Source organism: Bombina bombina, chromosome 6 (assembly GCF_027579735.1).
Source record: "Bombina bombina isolate aBomBom1 chromosome 6, aBomBom1.pri, whole genome shotgun sequence".
NCBI lineage: Eukaryota > Metazoa > Chordata > Amphibia > Anura > Bombinatoridae > Bombina > Bombina bombina.
The window spans coordinates 644427028-644446972 of NC_069504.1; the positions used below are offsets into that span (position 1 = coordinate 644427028).

A 19945-nucleotide genomic window follows, 5' to 3' on the forward strand; every position below is an offset into this window, starting at 1 on the left:
TATAAAGTTCTAAATATATGTATTCAAACATTTATTTGCCTTGACTCAGGATGTTCAACGTTCCTTATTTCAGACAGTCAGTTTCATATTTGGGATAATGCATATGAATAAATCAAATTTTTTCTTACCTTAAAATTTGACTTTTTTCCCTGTGGGCTGTTAGGCTCGCGGGGGCTGAAAATGCTTCATTTTATTGCGTCATTCTTGGCGCGGACTTTTTTGGCGCAACATTTTTTTCTGTTTCCGGCGTCATACGTGTCGCCGGAAGTTGCGTCATTTTTTACTTTTTTTGCGCCAAAAGTGTCGGCGTTCCGGATGTGGCGTCATTTTTGGCGCCAAAAGCATTTAGGCGCCAAATAATGTGGGCGTCTTTTTTGGCACTAAAAAAATATGGGCGTCAGTATTGTCTCCACATTATTTAAGTCTAATTTTTTATTGCTTCTGGTTGCTAGAAGCTTGTTCACTGGCATTTTTTCCCATTCCTGAAACTGTCATTTAAGGAATTTGATCAATTTTGCTTTATATGTTGTTTTTTCTATTACATATTGCAAGATGTCCCAGATTGACACTGAGTCAGAAGATACTTCTGGAAAAACGCTGCCTGGTGCTGGATCTACCAAAGTTAAGTGTATCTGCTACAAACTTGTGGTATCTGTTCCTCCAGCTGTTGTTTGTAATGAATGTCATGACAAACTTGTTAATGCAGATAATATTTCCTTTAGTAATGTTACATTACCTGTTGCTGTTCCATCAACATCTAATACTCAGAGTGTTCCTGTTAATATAAGAGATTTTGTTTATAAATCCATTAAGAAGGCTATGTCTGTTATTCCTCCTTCTAGTAAACGTAAAAGGTCTTTTAAAACTTCTCATTTTTCAGATGAATTTTTAAATGAACATCATCATTCTGATTCTGATAATGGTTCCTCTGGTTCAGAGGATTCTGTCTCAGAGGTTGATGCTGATAAATCTTCATATTTATTTAAAATGGAATTTATTCGTTCCTTACTTAAAGAAGTCTTAATTGCATTAGAAATAGAGGATTCTGGTCCTCTTGATACTAAATCTAAACGTTTAAATAAGGTTTTTAAATCTTCTGTAGTTATTCCAGAAGTTTTTCCTGTCCCTGATGCTATTTCTGAAGTAATCTCCAGGGAATGGAATAATTTGGGTAATTCATTTACTCCTTCTAAACGTTTTAAGCAATTATATCCTGTGCCATCTGACAGATTAGAATTTTGGGACAAAATCCCTAAAGTTGATGGGGCTGTCTCTACTCTTGCTAAACGTACTACTATTCCTACGGCAGATAGTACTTCCTTTAAGGATCCTTTAGATAGGAAGATTGAATCCTTTCTAAGAAAAGCTTATTTATGTTCAGGTAATCTTCTTAGACCTGCTATATCTTTAGCGGATGTTGCTGCAGCTTCAACTTTTTGGTTAGAAGCTTTAGCGCAACAAGTAACAGATCATAATTCTCATAACATTGTTAATCTTCTTCAACATGCTAATAATTTTATTTGTGATGCCATCTTTGATATCATTAGGGTTGATGTCAGGTATATGTCTCTAGCTATTTTAGCTAGAAGAGCTTTATGGCTTAAAACTTGGAATGCTGATATGTCTTCTAAGTCAACTTTGCATTCCCTTTCTTTCCAGGGTAATAAATTATTTGGTTCTCAGTTGGATTCTATTATCTCAACTGTTACTGGAGGGAAAGGAACTTTTTTACCACAGGATAAAAGGTCTAAAGGTAAATTTAGGTCTAATAATCGTTTTCGTTCCTTTCGTCACAATAAGGAACAAAAGCCTGATCCTTCACCCACAGGAGCGGTATCAGTTTGGAAACCATCTCCAGTCTGGAATAAATCCAAGCCTTTCAGAAAATCAAAGCCAGCTCCCAAGTCCACATGAAGGTGCGGCCCTCATTCCAGCCCAGCTGGTAGGGGGCAGATTACGATTTTTCAAAGAAATTTGGATCAATTCAATTCACAATCTTTGGATTCAAAACATTGTGTCAGAAGGGTACAGAATTGGCTTCAAGATAAGGCCTCCTGCAAAGAGATTTTTTCTTTCCCGTGTTCCAGTAAATCCAGCGAAGGCTCAAGCATTTCTGAAATGTGTTTCAGATCTAGAGTTGGCTGGAGTAATTATGCCAGTTCTGGAACAGGGGCTGGGGTTTTATTCAAATCTCTTCATTGTACCAAAGAAGGAGAATTCCTTCAGACCAGTTCTGGATCTAAAAATATTGAATCGTTTGTTCTGCTGGTAGCTCCAGCATGGCCTCACAGGTTTTGGTATGCGGATCTTGTCCGGATGGCCTCTTGCCAACCGTGGACTCTTCTGTTAAGACCAGACCTTCTGTCGCAAGGTCCTTTTTTCCATCAGGATCTCAAATCCTTAAATTTAAAGGTATGGAGATTGAACGCTTGATTCTTAGTCAAAGAGGTTTCTCTGACTCTGTGATTAATACTATGTTACAGGCTCGTAAATCCGTATCTAGGGAGATATATTATAGAGTCTGGAAGACTTATATTTCTTGGTGTCTTTCTCATCATTTTTCCTGGCATTCTTTTAGAATTCCGAGAATTTTACAGTTTCTTCAGGATGGTTTGGATAAAGGTTTGTCTGCAAGTTCCTTGAAAGGACAAATCTCTGCTCTTTCTGTTCTTTTTCACAGAAAGATTGCTAATCTTCCTGATATTCATTGTTTTGTACAAGCTTTGGTTCGTATAAAACCTGTCATTAAGTCAATTTCTCCTCCTTGGAGTTTGAATTTGGTTCTGGGGGCTCTTCAAGCTCCTCCGTTTGAACCTATGCATTCATTGGACATTAAATTACTTTCTTGGAAAGTTTTGTTCCTTTTGGCCATCTCTTCTGCCAGAAGAGTTTCTGAATTATCTGCTCTTTCTTGTGAGTCTCCTTTTCTGATTTTTCATCAGGATAAGGCGGTGTTGCGAACTTCTTTTAAATTTTTACCTAAGGTTGTGAATTCTAACAACATTAGTAGAGAAATTGTGGTTCCTTCATTATGTCCTAATCCTAAGAATTCTAAGGAGAAATCATTGCATTCTTTGGATGTAGTTAGAGCTTTGAAATATTATGTTGAAGCTACTAAGAATTTCAGAAAGACTTCTAGTCTATTTGTTATCTTTTCCGGTTCTAGGAAAGGTCAGAAGGCCTCTGCCATTTCTTTGGCATCTTGGTTGAAATCTTTAATTCATCATGCTTATGTCGAGTCGGGTAAAACTCTGCCTCAAAGGATTACAGCTCATTCTACTAGGTCAGTTTCTACTTCCTGGGCGTTTAGGAATGAAGCTTCGGTTGATCAGATTTGCAAAGCAGCAACTTGGTCTTCTTTGCATACTTTTACTAAATTCTACCATTTTGATGTGTTTTCTTCTTCTGAAGCAGTTTTTGTTAGAAAAGTACTTCAGGCAGCTGTTTCAGTTTGATTCTTCTGCTTATAATTTCAGTTTTTTTCATTATAAGATTTAAACTTTATTTTGGGTGTGGATTATTTTCAGCGGAATTGGCTGTCTTTATTTTATCCCTCCCTCTCTAGTGACTCTTGCGTGGAAGATCCACATCTTGGGTAGTCATTATCCCATACGTCACTAGCTCATGGACTCTTGCTAATTACATGAAAGAAAACATAATTTATGTAAGAACTTACCTGATAAATTCATTTCTTTCATATTAGCAAGAGTCCATGAGGCCCACCCTTTTTTTGTGGTGGTTATGATTTTTTTGTATAAAGCACAATTATTCCAATTCCTTATTTTTTATGCTTTCGCACTTTTTTCTTATCACCCCACTTCTTGGCTATGCGTTAAACTGATTTGTGGGTGTGGTGAGGGGTGTATTTATAGGCATTTTGAGGTTTGGGAAACTTTGCCCCTCCTGGTAGGAATGTATATCCCATACGTCACTAGCTCATGGACTCTTGCTAATATGAAAGAAATGAATTTATCAGGTAAGTTCTTACATAAATTATGTTTTCTGTGCAAGACTGGGGAATGGGTTATAAAGGGATTATCTATCTTTTTAAACAATATATTTTTTTGGACTATTGCTATGCAGATATAAAAAAGCAGCAACGATATTGAAGATGTAAAAGAACAATTGATTAAAATATTTACACGGTCACTCAGGTGTTTCTTCATTATTTATATTGCTATTAAGCACTGTCGTTAAAAAAAATAAATAACAAACTTAAATTATGCTTACCTGATTATTTTCTTTTCTTCTGACGGGAGTCCACAGCTGCATTCATTACTTATGGGAATTCAGAACCTGGCCACCAGGAGGAGGCAAAGACACCCCAGCCAAAGGCTTAAATACCTCCCCCACTTCCCTCATCCCCCAGTCATTTTGCCGAGGGAAAAAGGAACAGTAGGAGAAATACCAGGGTGAAAAAGGTGCCAGAAGAATAAAAAAAAAATAAAAAAACGGCCGCCCCATATAAAAAACGTGGGCGGGGAGCTGTGGACTCTCCCCGTCAGAAGAAAAGAAAATTATCAGATAAGCATAATTTAAGTTTTTCTTCTTAAACGGCTGCATTCATTCCTTTTGGGAAAAAAATACCCAAGCTATAGAGGACACTGAATGCAAAAAAAGGGCGGGTAGACGAGGCGGCCCATGCGGAGGGCACCACAGCCTGAAATTATTCAAACACCTGACAAAAAAACTGCTTCACCAGAAACAGAAGGATAAAAAACTGAAAGGACCAAGTAACTGCCTGTCAGTTAAAACCAGTAAGGCCCTAGTTCGAGACCGCTCAGAATCACTAGATTCCACCGAGCACAAAGTCCCAGAGGAGACAAGTCCAGCAAGCTCCAAGCCCACACTTTCCACATACCCCCTGAAGGGAAGAAGAAAGAAAGAAAGAAAGAAAGAAGAGGAAGGAGGAAAGAAGAAATAAAGAAAGAAAGAAAGAAAGAAAGAAGAGGAAGGAGGAAAGAAGAAAGAAGAAGAAGAAGAAAGAAGAAGAAGGAAGGAGGAAGAAGGAAGGAGGAAGAAGAAGGAAGAAGAAGGAAGAAGAAGGAAGGAGGAAGAAGGAAGGAGGAAGAAGAAGGAAGAAGAAGGAAGAAGAAGTAGTAAGAAGAAGGAAGAAGAAGAAGAAGGAAGAAGAAGGAAGAAGAAGTAGTAAGAAGAAGGAAGAAGAAGAAGAAGAAAGAAATAAGAAGAACTAAACAAGATATCTAAAGACCAACAACTAGGGTAAAAGGAACCCCAGCAGAACTCAAAGCGCAAACCAAGGTTGCAAGAGGACAAAACGCATAGAGAACAAAATCTAAGGACCGAACAGAGAGAAGCGAGGAAAAAGCCCCTACCCCTATCTGAATGGAAGTCCAAGGGACCATGTAACGTCCCAACCCTGGAGACCTAGAGGGACAATGTAGATCCCATCCCTCACACAGAGTGCAATCCGCACTCATGAAAGAGCGACCGAGGGATAAAAACCACCCCCGGGTACCGCCTAAAAATAACACCATAAAATCTTATCATGCTCTAGATGAAGCCACAGGCTTCTCTCTGCAACGGAAGTCTAGCAGACACCAGCCGCTACACTAGCCAACCAAGCTAGGAACTGCACTAGGACTCCCACGGGGAACATTCCGAAGAAGTGCAGAACCAACTCCCGCCCAGGCAAAAACAGGAAGGGGAGAGCATCCAAATCCAGCAGAGAAAGGGTTCATGCTGAGGAAGGAAACACTGCAAAACTTCCCACCTAAGGAGAGATCACAAGATCTAGGTGTCAGGGTTTTTTCCCTATTTTGTTTGCCATGTGCTGCTGGTAGCCATTTTACTCACCTCTCTTGCCGACTATGGTGCATTGTGGGGGATGCTGCTCATTTCCTGCACTTCCTTTTATGGCCAGACTGGTGTGCATCATCTGTGTGAGACAGGATGCAGTCTCAGAATTGTGATGTCATCACTTATTAAAGGGCCTCTGTTCAGTATGCTTTGCCTTTGCGTTGTCTCAGACCTGTTTGAGAGAGTTCCTGTGTATTACCTGGCTGTCTGTTGTCCTTCCTGATCCCTGGCTTGTTCCTGACTCTGCTGTTTTCCTTGTTCCCGATTCCGGCTTGTCTGACTATTCGCTTTAGCTCCTGACTCGGCTCGTCTGACTTCCAGCTCTGGTTTTGACTTCTGGCTTGTTATTTGACTTGTGTACTTTTTATTATTTTTTTTGTTATTAATAAAGGTGTGATTATTTTTGCACTTCTCGTCTCAGTCTGATTCCTAGCACCCTGACACTAGGTAAGATACGCGGTCAAGGCTCTATCGAGCAGACAGACTTCTGACCCCCTCTTCAAGGCAAAGAAGACCCAGCACCAAAGCAACTGGAAATCTCCAAAGGCAGGGAAAAAAACAATTCCCCGGACCACCCAGATCCTCAGTAAGGAAAAAAAAGGGGGGAACTAATCGTTACCAAAGGGTAGAGCAAACCCTGTTTATTTGCTAGCAAGACTGGCATACTAACCAACTAAGCTATGACAGAACATAGGACGAGCTTGGGTTCTAGAACCCAGACCCAGTTCCTTTCCCTACAAAAGGGGACACTCCCAGGCAAAAGGGAGTCTACACTGAAACAACAGTGACGGCATGATACCAGGATCCAACCCTTCATGACATCCTGTACACAAGGCAGGGGGAACCCCACTGAACAGAGGAAGACCTCCAGGGCACTAGGTGGATACTGTGGTATGCCCCAATCTCCCTAAGGGGAGGGAAATGGAAAATATAACCATTCACCCGCCCACAGGCATGGAGAGTGAGGCAGCAGACAGACGGCTAAGTCGATACCGACTGTAGAGGAACCATCCGGCTGCAACAGCCAGCCCAGTAGAAAAAAAATATCAATCGAGCACACATTTAAGGTGCAAATAGCTGCAACAGATTTCAACCACAATCTCCCGCTTGCTAGGCAGCTAAACTAACTATCAGGCTATTAACAAGTCTCCGATAAGAGAAAGACAAAACCACCTAAAGGAGCAAGTGGATATCTCAGAACCGGAAAGGACTGAATCGCCCAGAACCCATCTAAGAGATCCGGTCAGATATCCAAGACAAGAACATGTCCAGAAAACCGGACACCTGGAAACCGGAGCCGACTACAAGCTATTAACCCCTGATGAACCATAGGGATACCTTACACGGAGAAACCTGTACCCTTGGAGATGCAATCACAGCCACATCCAAAGTTCCTTGGACACTGGACGTTCACTAAGCATCCCAGAGACAGAGAGCTTAACTCCTAAAGGCTCGAGGGGCAACACCCCAAAGTCCAAATACTAAGGAGCTGACAAGAAATAGAGCTAAAAAACTAGATAATCCAGCTTGAGAAGACAATATAATCTCCAAAAAATAAATTTCAGGATCAACCTCCCGGCAACCCCCACAGCTTAAGGAATCAACGATGAACGAGCTTCACAATTCCAGGCGTGCGACAGATCAAACTGAGACATCGCAAGTAAGGGCATCTCCAGGAAAAAACGTAGACAAACGCATTCTCCAGAGCCCCAAAAACATGGGAGCAGACAAGAAACAGTAGGGGTAAGAAAAAGGCCATAAATGCCTGAACTTCCAGAACAGATGACCCAACAACTAGCCCCAGAAGGGGAAAAAGGAAGCCTAAGTCACCTCGACCCCTTAAGGAAGAGGTACCGTCGTCAAGGCCTCAAAAAAGACAGTCCAAGAAGAATACCATAGAGGAAATAAAAAAAAATTGCCCCAACCAGGTACCCTAGATGTCTAAGGAGTCATCTAAACATCCAGTCCAATTGGGAATGGAGAACCCTAGCTCCGAAGCCAAAGGACCTCCGGAACCCCCAGAGTAAGCTTTAGCAGGATCTGCTTCTGGAACCCCACCAACAATCTGGAACAGGACAATGAGGACTGAGTACAATCCCTCTGATGCCCCACCCAAAAGAAGAAACAAGAAACAGCCTGACGTCTAGGAATGAAAGGCCTCCTCTACCATGTTTTAGCCCTGCATGGGGCAGAGCCTCAAAAAATTATTGAAAATTCATGGTTGATCCTCTCCACAGAAATTTTTGAAGAGAAACCAGAGTATAACAAACTCCTCATCCGAGTAAGCAACTCACCACCCAACCAGGTCAGCCAGTTACACCGGCACCAAGTGGATGATATAGACCTTAAGGAACAGAAACTAGCGGAATAATTATAACAGACATGAGCTTCTTAAAAGGAAATAAAATACATCCTACCGGAGCAAAGAAAAAGAGGGCAACCGCAGGTGAACATCCAAGAAAAATGGGAACACTAACAGGACCAGCCAATCAGAGACCCCATTCTCCCAAAGCTCAGCACTGGAATAAGATATCCCAAAAAAAAAGGTAAATTTGAGACAAGGAGATTAACTTCATCCCCACACGTCAAACCCAGCTTGCCGTCCGGAACAGAAGACCGAGGATCCCTCAACCCATCAGCACTAGGATCCTCCAGCACTGCCAAAATATGCCGCAGCAGGACACGAAGGCGTGCCAGTCAATAATGAAAAGCAAGACTTACCTCCACTGGGGCAACTGACGACCCCGACCCGAGGGTTGGGCTCCTGAAGTCTCAGAGGAAACCACTTCCCGAGAGGACTGATCTGATCCAGACGATCCCCCGCCTGACGAGCCCTGGTTGACCGAGCACGGACAGTATCTCAGCAACACCTCCCTCCCTGGAAGATGTAAATGCGCCAACCCCATAGATGTGGCCATGTGAAACCGTGCCGTAACCTCTGGAGGAAACAAGCTGCCTTCCGCAGAAGGAGTAACGGCATTAGGGACACCTGCTTGCGTAGCCAAAGAAGGATCTAGGGCACACGCCTAACGGGATATGGGATCCCCAGGGGCGGATGGCTCGGCAGACTCTAAGCTCCCTGTTTCGGGAGAAAAGAGCACACTAAAGCGGCATGCGGAACATAACTGATGGGCATGGATTACCCGGGCCATTTCATACTCTTCGCAAGAAGTAGAATCTGAATCAGAGACATCCGTCTCCAAAAAAAGGAAATTTATGCTTACCTGATAAATTTGTTTCTTTTACGATATGACGAGTCCACGGATTTCATCCTTACTTATGGGATATCGCCTCCTGGTCAGCAAAAGGAGGCAAAGAGCACCACAGCAGAGCTGTATATATATAGCTCCTCCCTTCCCTCCCACTCCAGTTATTCGACCGAAGTTAGGAAAATAAATGAAAAGCCAAGGTGCAGAGGTGACTGAAGTTTAACAAAAATAAAGACCTGTCTTAGAAAATGACAGGGTGGGCCGTGGACTCGTCATATCGTAAAAAAAAACAAATTCATCAGGTAAGCATAAATTTCCTTTACAAGATATGACGAGTCCACGGATTTCATCCTTACTTATGGGATACAATACCAAAGCTATAGGACACGGATGAAAGGGAGGGACAAGACAGGAACCTAAATGGAAGGCACCACTGCTTGAAGAACCTTTCTCCCAAAAACAGCCTCGGACGAGGCAAAAGTATCAAATTTGGAAGAAGTGTGAAGAGACGACCAAGTTGCAGCCTTGCAAATCTGTTCAACAGAAGCATAATTTTTAAATGCCCATGAGGAAGCCACAGCCTTAGTAGAATGAGTCGTAATTCTTTCAGGAGGCTGCTGTCCAGCAGTCTCATATGCAAAACGGATGATACTCTTCAGCCAAAAAGAAAGAGAGGTAGCCGTAGCTTTCTGGCCCCTACGTTATCCAGAAAAAACAACAAATAATGAAGATGATTGACGAAATTCTTTAGTCGCCTGCAAGTAAAACTTCAGGGCACGGACCACATCCAAGTTATGTAACAGACGTTCCTTCTTAGAAGTATTAGGACACAATGAAGGAACAATAATTTCCTGATTAATATTTTTGTTGGAAACAACCTTAGGAAGAAAAACAGGTTTGGTACGTAACACTACCTTATCGGAATGAAAAAAAAGGTAAGGAGAATCACATTGTAATGCTGAAAGCTCAGAAACTCTGCGAGCAGAAGAAATAGCAACCAAAATTAAAACTTTCCAAGATAACAATTTAATATCTATGGAATGCATAGGTTCAAACAGAACCCCCTGAAGAACTCTAAGAACTAAATTCAAACTCCAAGGAGGAGCAATAGGTCTAAACACAGGCCTGATTCTAGTCAGAGCCTGACAAAAGGATTGAACATCCGGAATATCTGCCAGACTTTTTGTGTAGCAAAATAGATAAAGCAGAAATCTGTCCCTTTAAGGAACTTGCTGATAACCCTTTCTCCAATCCTTCTTGGAGAAAAGATAAAATCCTAGGAATCCTAATCTTACTCCATAAATAGACCTTGGATTCACACCAATGAAGATATTTACGCCATATCTTAATGGTAAATCTTTCTAGTAACAGGCTTACGTGCCTGGATCAAGGTATCAATGACCGAATCAGAGAACCCTCGCTTAGATAAAATCAAGCGTTCAATCTCCAAGCAGTCAGCTGCAGAGAAATTAGATTCGGATGATGGAAGGGTCCCTGAATGAGAAGGTCCTGCCTCAATGGAAGCTTCCATGGGGGCAGAGAGGACATGTCCACCAGATCGGCATACCAAGTCCTGCAAGGCCACGCAGGAGCGATGAGAATCACCAAAGCCCTCTCCTGTTTGACTCGAGCAATCACCCGGGGAAGGAGAGCAAACGGCGGAAACACATAAGCTAGGTTGAACGACCAAGGCACTGCCAAGGCATCTATCAGTTCGGCCTGAGGATCCCTGGACATGGATCCGTATCTTGGGAGCTTGGCATTCTGACGAGATGCCATAAGTTCCAGCTCCGGTCTGCCCCATCTGAGAATCAGGTTGGCAAAGACCTCCGGATGGAGTTCCCATTCCCCCGTATGAAACATCTGTCTGCCCACCGAACTATCTTGGATACTTCTGTCATCGCTAAGGAACTCCTTGTTCCTTCCTGATGATTGATGTAAGCCACAGTCGTGATGTTGTCCGACTGAAATCGGATGAATTTGGCCGAAGCCAACTGAGGCCAAGCCTGAAGCGCATTGAATATTGCTCCAGAATATTGATGGGAAGTAGAGACTCCGACCGAGTCCACACACCCTGAGCCTTCAGGGAATTCCAAACTGCACCCCATCCTAGTAGGCTGGCGTCCATTGTCACTATCACCCATGAGGGTCTGCGGAAGCACGTCCCTTGGGACAGATGATCCGGCGACAACCACCAAAGAAGAGAGAGTCCCTCGTCTCCGGAACCAGATCTATCTGAGGAGACAAATTAGCATAATCGCCATTCCATTGTCTGAGCATGCTCAGTTGTAGAGGTCTGAGATGAAAACGAGCAAACGGAATGATGTCCATTGCAACCACCATCAATCCAATTACCTCCATGCACTGAGCCACTGATGACCGAGGATTGGACTGAAGGGATCTGCATGTATCCAGAATCTTTAACTTTCTGAATTCCGTCAAAAAGATTTTCATGGATAGAGAGTCTATTAGAGTTCCCAGGAAAGGAACTCTTGTTTGTGGACACCTGGATCAGAATATCGTCCAGATAAGGCGCCACTGCAATGCCCCGCGGCCTGAGAACCGACAGCAGAGACCCTAGAACCTTTGTGAAGATTCTGGGTGCCGTGGCCAGCCTGAAAGGAAGGGCCACAAACTGAAAATGTTTGTCCAGAAAGGCAAACCTCAGGAACTTGTGATGATCTCTGTGGATAGGAATATGAAGATATGCATCCTTTAAGTCCACGGTAGTCATATATTGACCCTCCTGGATCAATGGAAGAATTGTCCGAATAGTCTCCATCTTGAAGGATGGAACTCTGAGAAACTTGTATAGACTCTTGAGATCTAAAATGGGTCGGAGCGTTCCCTCTTCCTTGGGAACCACAAAAAGATTTGAGTAAAACCCCTGCCCCTGTTCCTGTATTGGAACGGGACAAATTACTCCCATAGTGAAGAGGTCTTTTACACAACGTAAGAACGCCTCTCTTTTTATCTGGTCTACAGACAATCGTGAAAGAAGAAACCTTCACCTTGGGAAGGAATTTTTGAACTCCAACTGATACCCTTGAGACACGATAGTGTCCAGGGATCCTGAACATCTCTTATCAAAGCCTGGACAAAGAGAGAAAGTCTGCCCCCTACTAGATCCGGTCCCGGATCGGGGGCCGCCCCTTCATGCTGTCTTGGGAACAGCAGCGGGCTTCTTGGGTTGTTTACCCTTGTTCCAAGCCTGGTTGGGTCTCCAGGTGGGCTTGGCTTGTGAATAATTCCCTTCCTGTTTAGCGAAATTACGAAAGGAACGAAAATTCGTCCCCTTTGCTTAGCTGTCTTATCTTGAGGGAGGAGGTGACCATTACCACCCGTAATGTCAGAAATTATTTCTTTCAAGTCAGGCCCGAATAGGGTCTTTCCCTTGAAAGGAATAGCCAAAAGCTTGGATTTAGAGGACACATCCGCAGACCAAGATTTCAACCATAACACTCTTTGTGCTAAGATGGAGAATCCCTAACTCTTAGCCGCCAATTTGGTGATCTGAAAGGAAGCATCCCTAATAAAAGAATTAGCCAGCTTAAGAGCCTTAATTCTATCCTGTATTTCCTCTAAAGAAGTCTCAGTCCTAAGAGACTCTTCTAGAGCGTCAAACCAAAAAGCAGCCGCAGTTGTGACTGTTACAATGCAGGCCGACGGTTGCAATAAAAACCCTTGATGAACAGAGTTTTTTGAGAAGGCCCTCCAACTTCTTATCCATGGGGTCTTTGAAAGCTCAACTGTCCTCGATAGGAATAGTCGTATGCTTCACCAGAGTAGAGATAGCTCCCTCCACCTTAGGGACCGTCTGCCAAGAGTCCCGAACTGTGTCAGCTATAGGGTACATTTTCTTAAAAATAGGGGAAGGGGAGAACAGGATATCCGGTCTTTCCCATTCCCTTGCAATAATTTCCGAAATTCTCTTAGGAACCGGAAAAACATCGGAACAAGAAGTATTTAAAAGCAGAAATGATAGAGTGGTTTATACAATATATACACCGCACTCATAGGGGGCGCTAACTAATGCCTAAAAACTAAATGCAAAATTGAGACAAGTTATAATATAAATGATACAATCAATATATGATACAATCAACCAGAAAGTCAAACCCAAATATGTGGATGTTAACATATGAGTATATGCAAATATCACAAAATGTCCACAACAACAGTCCTGAAAAAAGGAGGCAGCTCTCTGTCATAGGACGGTCATCCTGATGTATTGTGATCTATAAAGGAAAGAGGAACAGAGGCGCCAAGCATGGCCTAGTAACGTCAGGGCACCAACACACACAGGACCAACAGGATAAAAAATACTCACAAGTGAGGCGCACCCAGATGGTGCTATTGTAGCAGACTGGAACTAAAACAGTGGTCCAGCTCACTGATCACCGCCAGCCAAGACTCCAAGTCCAGACAATCCTTAGGAAGGCCTATTGGTTAAATCCTGTGTATGCAAGGGGGTCGTTGTGCTCAAGAGATGTTGTCAGAAGTAAAGTGATATTTTAAGATTATCAGGTTTCCTATTGAAGAATGTGGGGTCTGTATATGCCAGCGTTGGAAGGAATTGGTTGCCTTTCTCTTAATGATTTCTACAGTATTTTTGTTTTCATTTGCACATGTTGCTTTAAAGGGACATTAAAAAAAAATTAAACTTTCATGATACAGATAAACCACTCTTAGGAACCGGAAAAACATCGGAACAAGAAGGGACCTCTAAGTATTTGTCCATCTTACTCAATTTCTCTGGTGGGACCACAATAGAGTCACAGTCGTCCAGAATCACCAAAACCTCTCGCAGCAACAGACGGAGGTGTTCAAGCTTAAATCTGAAGTACATGACGTCCGAATCTGTCGGGGGAAATGCACTTCCTGAGTCAGACAGTTCCCCTCAGACAGGGCCTCCCTACCCCCAATTCAGAGCCCTGGGAGGGTACATCGGAGATAGCCATCAAAGCATCAGAAGTCGCAGGGACCACATGGGCCTCTGTCCTACTGCGTTTGCCTTGTAAAACTAGCAACTTAGATAAAACTTCTGTAAGAGTGGATGACATAACTGCAGCCATATCCTGCAGAGTGAATGAGGCAGACGCAGTCGAAGAACACTGCGTCGCTTGTGCGGGCGTTACAGGCTGTGACGCTTGGGGAGAAAGTTGCGGCATACCCCGAGTCTCATCAGTCTGAGAAACATCCTTAGATATACTTGCATTAAAGAAAATTTGTTCTTTAAACTGTAAAGCCCTCTCTGTACATGAGGGACAAAAAGGAATAGGGGGTTCCACATTGGCATCTAAACACATATAACATGTACTTTCCTGAAGGTCAGCCATGACAAAAAACAAGCAATAGCAATATTGGTCGTGGTACTGTAATTAAAAAATAAAAAGCAAGAACTTTGAAAGATTTTTGAAAAACGAGTGTACTGTGTCTTTAACATTAAAACTGTATAGTTTTTAATGCTCCGTAATAAAACAATGCAATAACAGGGATCACTATATTGACTTTCAGTAATCACCCCTATAAGTGTACACTCTAAGAATCTTATGGCCAAAATATATCACTTGCACCACGCCACAGCTCTGCTGCGGCGCCTACCTGTCCCCACGAACCAACTAATAATACTCTGTAAACTGCGTGCCTAAGACCGCTTGTGAAGCTGATTGAAACAAGCGGACTTAGGAAAACACCGGAGCCTCGAGGTACACTGTCGGAACCTGGAACACCAACTGCGCGGTTGAGCGCGCAACGTTAAGCCCTGCCCTTCGTGGGCGGTAGTCTAACTCCAATAAGGGGAACCGCATGGAAATACAAATGTCGTAATGAAAAACGACTTAGTAATAAACATGAACGTTTCTTATGCCAAATGTGTCACTTTGAATAAAAAATGTGCCCCCCTGCCTATCCATGCTAAGGTATAATCACTGGAGTAAGACTCCATAAACAGTCCCCGGGCTAGTAACTTAAAAAGCCCGCTATACCTCACAGCTGAATTCCTAGGTTACCCTAACTTGTCAGCTCATATAATATAAGGGGGGGAAACATCCATGCATATCATTACTCTTGCAAGTTGATTGCCCCTTCCTGGTGTAGGAATAATGGCCAGTCTGTTCTGAGCTTGCATCGCCTCCCCTGAATCAAAAGACTGCACATACCTCAATGCTGAGCGCAACATGAACCTGTCCCACACGAAGAAGAGGTCCTTTTTCATCACCTCCTGTAGATCTGTGGGGACAAACAGGGCCTTAGATAATATCTGCTAAGACCATCAGCAGGGCAGCAAACAGTATGGGAGACGCAGAGAGAACGTAGAATCTCATCAGTTCCCATTGCTGAAAAGCCTGTAGCTTTACCCCTGAGTAAAATAGCACTCACTGGTACCATTTATCAATAATAAACTCTTGATTGAAGAATCTAAACTAACACCTCACTTTACCTCTCCTATCACTAACACAGGCAAAGAGAATGACTGGGGTGGGAGGGAAGGAAGGAGCTATATATACAGCTCTGCTGTGGTGCTCTTTGCCTCCTCCTGCTGACCAGGAGGCAATATCCCATAAGTAAGGATGAAATCCGTGGACTCGTCATATCTTGTAAAAGAAAATCAGAATACTCAATAACTTGGATAGAAATTATGGGTAGAAAAATAAAAACGGCACCTTACACCCCCAATGGCTGGGGCACTCACCACCTCCTATGACCAAGACAACTAGCGAAACAGACTCTCTGCTGCCATGTGGTCAGGAATACGGAAATGGAGAATAGAACGTGACCACGCCTAGTCACAAGGTACACCGTGCAGGCCAGAGAAAAGCACGCCAAAGCCACAAGGGCCGCACAGCCTTACCAAAAAGGTTGTTATGATACGATATAGCCATATATAGCCATGAGCCCAAGCGTCACTACACATTAGCAGACAGAATCATAAAACAAACATGATTAAAGTCCCCCCTGTTCAATAACCCCCCTCAGGAGATATTAACCCTCAATTCCCTAAAGATAAAGGAGTCCCACTGAGACCCTGACTTCTATGTTTACATTACATTTACACATCGAAGTAAAATGAAGCGATCTTACCGGAATCTACGCCGTGGAACAGAACACGGCCCTTCAAGTGTGACAGATAGTAGCCTCGCTTCTGACCTGGACTTAAGTGAAGAAAGCAGGCAGCGAAACTCATCAATGCCGATTGCCAAGGAGCTGTTAATTGGAGTTGGGATGGTTTCGCAGAAAGATTTTCCCTGCATCTCCGGACTCTAACCTTCACCCATGCTCTCACTGAAAATCTGACAGGACTACTCAAAACTCTAGTCCCATTTCGAAGAGTACTACCCTCCATAAGAGACTATCTTTAATCTTCTGACACTTCTCTACCAACCTCCTGTGATGAAAGGCAAAAGAATGACTGGGGGATGAAGGAAGTGGGGGGGGGGATATTTAAAGTGAAGGTAAAGTTTTCCGTTTTTGTAAGCTGTATTAGGTTACCCATCTACTATATAGTAAGATCGCTAATGTTTTAAAAAATATTAGTATATATATGATTGTATAACAAACATTTTTTATCTATGTTCTCGGCCGGTCTTCGCTCCTCCCTCCATGTTTTTCCGGGTTTTTGACTGTATTACGTACAGAGCGGTCCCACCCGCTCTACACGTACTGGAAAAGCGCGTTCCCGATAGCCAGACAAGTTGCGCATGCGCACACCTCGCCGTACATTCTAATTGCGCCTGCGTGACTCAAATCATTTGTTACCTAAAGCGCAGGCGTCAAGATTTCACAAGATTTCCACTTATAAGGAGGAATTGCGCATGCGCTAATCTTGAACGAGCACGGCTTGGAAGGGAGAGCAAGTTAGCCAACGCATGCGCAGAACGGCAAGCAAGTTTGTGACGTCAAATGACGGCCGCCTAACGGCCAGACGTACTATTGGCTAATTTAAGAACGTGACCAGACTGCAAAACCACCCCCCAAAAAACGGGCTGTTTATCTAACGCTTCGAATTGGACAGAAAAAAGGTGATAACTCTGTAAATATTTAGAAATAACAAAAGTGATGACTTAAAGTACCCTTTATTTTATAGCTATTTACATTTAAAATTATCGAACCTTGCAAACTTTACCTTCACTTTAAGCCTTTGGCTGGGGTGTCTTTGCCTCCTCCTGCTGGCCAGGTTCTCAATTCCCAAAAGTAATGAATGCAGCTGTAGACTCTCCCCGTTTAAGAAGAAAATACATATATATATTTATTAGTATTATTGTAATATATTAATCCCAATCTTACTGTATTATTATGCATATTGCTTATGATAAACATTTTTGCAGTGCATTTTGGATACAACTGCAGGCCGATATATAGAGCTACGGCCAAACGAGCAAGGCAGCACATTTGCAGAACTAAAGCCCTAAAATCTTATCAACTGTGTTCAACATTGTCTGCACAATAAAGTAAAAGATCCAAACCACCACTAAAGAAAGGGAAAATGAATAAGCATATTCTTTGTGTACAGCATAAAGTATATGCTGGATAAATTGGATATGATTGGATTAATACATGCTTCTTTAAAAGAACAGTAAAGTACAATGTATTTTATCATATCTTTAATGCTTTTTTCTTTCTTTTTACTGTCCCTTTAACAATACGTTCATATTATACTGGAGGTGACCATGTTCTCATGCACTTTACCTCTGCAGAGAGAAGGTTCCCTTGCCTAAGTTTGTCATCTATATCAACTCTCTGCTTCAGCAGCAAGTCCTTCTCTTGCCTGAGGTTGTTGATCTCATCTCGAATCCTCTGCTGGTCATGGGCACTGCTCTGGCGAAGTTGACCATTCTTCTCTGACAGCTCCTTCTCAAGATCTTCAATGCGGCTGGACACTCTCACAATATCATTGCTTAGTGCCTAGTATAAAGAACACAGGAGCATGCAGCAAAAAGAAAATACATTAATGGAAACACAATTACAGCCATTTTTTTCTACTACACATGCTTACTCTGACAAAAGAATGTATCAGAGACTTAATTGAAATAAATCTAATTGGACAAAATAATTAAAACTGGAACAAAGCTATACATAAATTAAGAGTAAAATCTATTAATTTTTAAAGTTTACATTCTGTTGACCAAAATGGGTACTCACTTGAACATCGATTTAATGCAATTTTTAGTCTGGCACATACTGAACCTGAAAGGATTATCTACCTGGCTGGATCGAAGCCTTTTGATCTCCAAATCATTTTTCTCCTGCAGAAGTGCCTCTTTCTTAACCAATATGCCCTCCCTCTTCTTTAGTTCCTCTTCCAACTCATCCAAAGCCCGACGTTGCTCAAGCACTTTGTCAATCTCACTATCTAGCCACTTCTTTTGCTCTTCAATTTTCTAGAAACAAACACAGCAGAGTAAATAAATAACCAGAAATCTATTGTTTCATTTCTGACACAAAACAAAACTTTCATGATTCAGATAGTACATGCAATTTTAAACAACTTTCCATTTTGCTTTGATCATCTCCTTTGCTTCATTCTCATGGTATTCTTTGTGGAAGAGAATACCTAGGTAGGTTCATGAGCAGCAAAGCACTACTGGGAGCAAGCTGCTGATTGGTGGATGCACATATATGCCTCTTCTCATTAGCTTAAACAATGTGTTCAGCTACCAGTAGTGTATTGCTACTCCTTCAACAAAGGAATTTGTTAATAGAAGAAAGTGTTTCCCAAACCCAGACCTCAGGACCCTTAACAGGCCAGATATTCATTATATCTTAATTAGAACACAGGTGAAATAATCAGCTCACCCATCAACTGATTATTTCACCTGTGCTCTAGTTAAGATATAATAAATATCTGGCCTGTTAAAGGACCACTTAATGCAGTAGAAGTACATAATTAACAAGTGCATAATAAAAAGGCAATGCAACAGCTCTTACTCTGAATTTCAAATAAGCATTAGATTTTTTTCTCCTATTTTCCGTCCCCCTGTATCATGTGACAGATAGCCAATCACAGACTAGTATATGTATACCCTGTGAGCTTGTGCACATGCTCAGTAGGATCTTGCTCCCCAGAAAGTGTGAATATAAAAAGACTGCGCAAAATTTGATAATGGAAGTAAATTGAAAACTTTTATGCTCTATCTGAATCATAAAAGTTTATTTTGACTTGAGAGGCCCTTTAAGAGTCCTGAGAACTGGAGTCAGAACTGAAAGATTGTTTTGTTGTTTCATATCCCTTTAACCATGCACATTTTATATTGTCCACGGAATCAAACCTCATTTTACTAAAAGGTCTCTTTATAATAATATTACGCAGATGGCCATCTCACCTGTTGCTCCTCCAGACTGATAACTGATCCATTGCTTCCACTCCTCCTCTTCTTTTGGAAAGCTGCGATTTCTTCAGTTTTAATCTTCAACATTTTCTGTTGTAGTTCATGCTTTAGCTCTAGTTCCTAGAAATCCCAAACAAAAAGCTGTTATACATTGAATATTTGCCACTGACATTCTGTTATTACAAATATGGCATGATGTTACAAAATATTCCTATATATCATTTTGTTAATATATAGTTTTTTTAGAGGTACAAACTCATTTGCAATTGTACAACTACCAGGGTGCAGATCCAAAATTGCACAGGACTATACAAGATAAGTTAGCAACTTTAATGAATCGGTGACACTTAAGAGATATGTCCTGTTCCTCAAACAAACCTTGTGACAAGTGTGAATCAAATATTTTAAGATTACGACCCCAAGTGAAAAAAACACCAAAACTGTCAATGCGGTGATACCATAACAATGATTAATACAGCATGAGCACAATGATATCATAATACCCCTAAAAATGCTTTATTGGTTTATTACAACTTGGTCCAGTGGTGTTTTTTTTTCTTTTTAGCATCACAGTATGTTGTTATGGAT

The 19945-nt window shown here is 42.1% G+C and overlaps 1 protein-coding gene across 1 annotated transcript in view; it reads right to left on the reverse strand.

Moving 5' to 3' along the window:
* The window catches only part of KIF7 (kinesin family member 7), a 111602-nt gene that overhangs the window by 51387 nt on the left and 40270 nt on the right, over positions 1 to 19945 (reverse strand). The window contains exons 13-15 of the mRNA XM_053717671.1: positions 19352 to 19477; positions 18233 to 18409; positions 17718 to 17933 (exon numbers count right to left, since the gene is read on the reverse strand). Of these exons, the coding sequence (XP_053573646.1) occupies positions 17718 to 17933; positions 18233 to 18409; positions 19352 to 19477 (519 nt within the window). The remainder of the gene's footprint in view (positions 1 to 17717; positions 17934 to 18232; positions 18410 to 19351; positions 19478 to 19945) is intronic.